Source organism: Mya arenaria, chromosome 15 (assembly GCF_026914265.1).
Source record: "Mya arenaria isolate MELC-2E11 chromosome 15, ASM2691426v1".
NCBI lineage: Eukaryota > Metazoa > Mollusca > Bivalvia > Myida > Myidae > Mya > Mya arenaria.
In genome coordinates this window covers 33,869,027-33,874,031 of record NC_069136.1, presented here as the reverse complement: position 1 = coordinate 33,874,031, position 5,005 = coordinate 33,869,027, and the positions used below count along the sequence as shown (strand labels likewise).

Below are 5,005 nucleotides of genomic sequence, written 5' to 3'. Positions count from 1 at the left end.
ATGGATAGGTAGGCACGCAGCAAGCCAGACAGACGAATAGGTAGACCCGCAGCTAGCCAGACAGTCAGACGGAATGATAGATAAACACGCAGCACACCAGACCGACGAGTGGGCAGATAGACAGATAGATACGCAGCTCACCAGATAGACGTTCGGACGGAAAGGTAAACACGCAGCACACCAGCCGGACGGATATGTAGGCACACAGCAAGTCAGACAGACGTTCGGACGGATAGGTAGGCACATAGCAAGCCATACTAATGGATAGGCAGGCACGCAGCTAGCTATATTAGAGGATGGATAGATAGGCACGCAGAAAGCCAGGCAGACGAACGAATAGATAGGTAGGCACACAGCAAGTCAGACAGACGTTCGGACGGAAAGGTATGCGCACATCAAGCAAGGAATTAAACTTGTTAAGGAGTATTTAACCTCTAACTCAATCCAAAATGTATCAAAATAGGTTTTACATGTACCATTAACAATTGTTTAAAAAGACAATACAACATGATTTATGAGGTGTTAATTACAGACCCTGGGTCGACGCACATACGCGTCACAAGGTTCAAACTAAAGAAAACGCTACAACGTTGGCCTGTTTGGTTGTGGGCGAATTGCAGGTAGGAACCGTTTTTAGCCCCTCTGTTTTTCGAAAAAAGTCAAGGTTTTCTTATAGCTGCTGTGTGTCGTAGTGGACACTGAAAGCCTTAACCTCGGTCATAACTCAAAAACCGTTCAAGATAGTCCCAGGAAACTGTTACATAGATTCCCAGAGACTATACTTACATGTAGAGCAAGGGCCATATCTCTGGTTTTTAATTAATGTTGGGTTATCCCTCTTGCTGGATTTGAGAGCAAAAACCGACGAACGTTGGCGTTGGCTTCGTGGCGCTATTGTTTATAATATCCGATATTTTATATGCTGCATCGATATCGAAAGAAATAAAGTTACCCCGAACAATAACAATGCCCTTGTGGCCTAATACACCATTAAACATTGGCAATGATGTATTTAATTTCAGGCGTCCATCTTAAAAACATTCTGAGCAACCGTCGTCTGGACTTGAAATGGATTGTGGATAACAACAAGAGGCGGATACAGGAAGTGAAGGGCGAGTTCTACCTCGATGGAAACACTCCTTTCTTTCCTTCCTCGGAGAAGGACAGACTTTTGTCGGATAAAAGGTAGAAAGACTTATCTATGGTATAATTATTATCTTTCGGGTATGGGAAAATGAAGACGAGTTCTACCTCGATGGAAACACTCCTTTCTTCCCTTCTTCGGAGAGGGACAGACTTTCGTCGGATAAAAGGTAGAAAGACTTATCTATGGTAAAATTATTATGCTTCGGGTACGGGAAAATGAAGGACGAGTTCTACCTCGAAGGAAACACTTTTTTCTCCTCCACGAAGAGGGATAGAAGTAAAATGATTAACTTTTGGGTACAGGAAAATGAAGGACGAGTTCTTCCTCGAAGTGAACACTCCTTTCTTCCCTTCCTCGGAGAGGGGCATACTTTTGTCGGATAAAGGGTAGAAAGACTTATCTATTGTAAAATTATTATCTTTCGCGTACGGGAAAATGAAGCACGAGTTTAACCTTTAAGGGAACACTTCCTTCTTCTCGTTCACGGAGATGGACAGAATATTGTCGGATAAAAGGTAGAATGACCTATCATTTGTTATATTATTGCCGACTTAGATCATTTCAATTTGTATGTCAATAAAGGAAGAAATGGACAGGCTTTTGACGGATAAAATGTGAAATAACTTATCTGTGGTTGGGAAATTTCTGCCTTTTGATTTGTTTAATCTATTGGCGGGTACACGGCGTGATGGACGAGTTCTACCTACGTCGGAACTTCCCATCTTTCCGACAAGACAGGTAAAGGGAAATTTTACCGAACTGATACTGGACGATATTTAAGTAGAAACTCGAGGTTCTAGTTTTTAGAACAAGTACGTTTTGAAGTAAACGTTATAATTCAATTGATTTCGTATATTCCCTGCAGCCTCGATGCCGTTGTTGTCGTGTCACCCACCAGCAGACATACAGAGTACATCGTCCAGAGTCTCAAACACGGTAAACTTCATGCTTTAGAAAAGTATTCATATATACGACAGTTATACCAAAAAGTAATTCAACTGCGCAACTTATTATTTATTTGGTACGAACCTCAGGCCATATACTGTTTATTTCGTACCAACCTCAGGGCATTTTCTTTTTATTTCCTACGAGCCTCAGGGCATCTACTGCTAATATTTTACGAACCTCAGGGCAAATTCTGTTTATTTCGTACCCACCTCAGGGCATATACTTTTTATCTCGTACAAACATCAATGCATATACTGCTTAATTCTTACGAGCATCAGGGCATATACTGTTTAATTCGTACGAGCATTAGGGCATATACTGTTTAATTCGTACGAGCATCAGGGCATATACTGTTTAATTCGTACGAGCATCAGGGCATATACTGCTTAATTCTTACGAGCATCAGGGCATATACTGTTTAATTCGTACGAGCATCAGGGCATATACTGTTTAATTCGTACGAGCATTAGGGCATATACTGTTTAATTCGTACGAGCATCAGGGCATATACTGTTTAATTCGTACGAGCATCAGGGCATATACTGTTTAATTCGTACGAGCATCAGGGCATATACTGTTTAATTCTTACGAGCATCAGGGCATATACTGTTTAATTCGTACGAGCATCAGGGCATATACTGTTTATTTCGTACGAGTACCTGGACATATACTTTTTATTTCGTACGAACCCCAGGGCATTTACTGTGTATATGGTACTAACAACAGGATATACTTTTTTACTTTGTACAAACCGCATCGGATACTGTTTATTTCGGACAACCCCCAGGACATACTGTCTATTTCGTACAAACCGCATAGCATACTTTTGTTTATTCCGTACATACTGCAGGACATACTAACTATTTCTTACAGCCCCCAGAACATACTGTCTATTTCGTACAACCCCCAGGACATACTGTCTATTCCGTACAAACTGCAGAGCATACTTTTGTTTATTCTGTACATACTGCAGGACATACTATCTATTTCGTACAAACCACATAGAATACTTTTGTTTATTCCGTATAAACCGCAGGACATACTGTCTATTTCGTACAAACTGCATAGAATACTTTTGTTTATTCCGTACAACTCCCAGGACATACTGTCTATTTCGTACAAACTGCAGAGCATACTTTTGTTTATTCCGTATATACTGCAGCATATACTTTTTATTTCGTACAAACCGCATAGCATACTTTTGTTTATTCCGTACATACTGCAGGACATACTGTTATTTCGTACAAACCGCATAGAACACTTTTGTTTATTCTTTACCTAGCCCTATTTTCTATATTAGGTCTATACCGCTTACTTAATAGGACAATTTCATTATATATGTTAAACTAACCAGTTAGATCATATGCAGCAGAACACAAGTAGGAAAACACCTTTATATTTAGGCAAGGACGTATTTACGGAAAAACCAGCGGGCGAGTCTGTGTCCGACATTCGGCTGTGTTACGAGATGGCAGAAAGCACCGGAAGGACTTTCCTCACAGGATTTACTAGGTGATTTGGGTGATTCGCAAATCAGCGTACAGTTAAACTGCTTAAGTAATCATTATCATTCTTAGGAATACATTGGTCATGTTCCTTTCTTTTTATGGAATTTAACAATGCCAATCACAATGGGTATTTCTTGTAAAAGAAATGTGTAAATGTTTTGGAACCGGGTACCCGATCTTTAATTACCCGCGGGAACATAGGTATCTATATATACATTCCGCAAAATACAGTGGCGAATAAAGGATTTAACATTACAGTGTGCGTTACTTAGGAGCACAAGCTTTTGACACACCTTTTTGCTCTTTGGGATATATTTTAAGCAGTAAAACTGCAACACACTGTTAAAGATATTTTCACGAAAAAATCTTGCCATTTGTTTTCCTGATGGCTCTCACGACCTCCCGACTCACTGTGTTCGATTGTCATAGTATCTAGAGAGACATTAAAAACTAGATGTTTATATTCCGACACAATCAAACGATATAACGTTATCATATTGCAGACGTTTTGACGATTTGTATCGAGACGTGAAGTCTGCTATCGACAATGGAACCCTTGGGAAATTACAAGTCATCAAGACCACGACCAGAGACTCGCCCAAACCGTCGTACGAGTTCCTCAAGTCCGCCGGTGAGTGCTTTCATATTGGGTCATGTTCAATGAACAAGACATGAAATTAATAAATCAAGGACGTATATTGTGTAGAAACCAGTATCGATGTCCATTTCGGGAGGCCAAGTGCACTTGTGGCTTGTTGGGATCAAACACATGACCTCGTAGATGAGACCTGGACCACTCACAACATCTAAATGCAATTTGATGATCTATAATAAAGAATAACTGTTTTACATATAAAAAAAAGAGATAGCCTACAACAATCTCTTTAAGCGTAGTGTACACTTACTTAGGGAACAATATGAAGTGTGCGCGTATGTTCGTAAATATAGCATATTGCTGTGAAACAAGGGTCCTAACACCCCTTAATTTCAATCCTAAAATAATAAGTAGGGGTATGTTTGGGTTATGGCAATTTGTTCCCATCGCAAGGTAAGAGGGCTTGGATCATTTTTTTTTAAATTGCATACAAGGCGTGTCTCATTATTTCATTTAGTTTTTGATGCAAATCTCCGAGCAAAACACAAAAGTCTGATATTAAAAGCTATCAATTCTGAGTTCATGATTAATACTGAGTCTTAGATCCTATGCGACTGAATTAATGACCACAAAAGCTTTTTGGTAAGTGACCCGACCCTTTCGTTTTAAGACAGCACCGGCTGCAACATCCTGGCGGACCTTGGTGTCCACGACATCGATATGGTTGTCTGGCTCACACGTGCACAGAGGCCAGAGTCTATCTACATAACGTGCCACGTGCACGACGAGCAGTTACAAGTAACTTGA

General features: G+C 40.2%; 1 protein-coding gene across 1 annotated transcript; it reads left to right on the top strand.

Moving 5' to 3' along the window:
• Positions 1-5,005, top strand: LOC128219302 (myo-inositol 2-dehydrogenase-like). The gene is made up of 7 exons (XM_052927113.1): positions 1-8; positions 577-620; positions 1,023-1,185; positions 2,013-2,083; positions 3,499-3,607; positions 4,107-4,234; positions 4,869-5,005. The coding sequence occupies exons 1-7, from the start codon at positions 1-3 to the stop codon at positions 5,003-5,005; spliced, it is 660 nt and encodes a 219-aa protein (XP_052783073.1).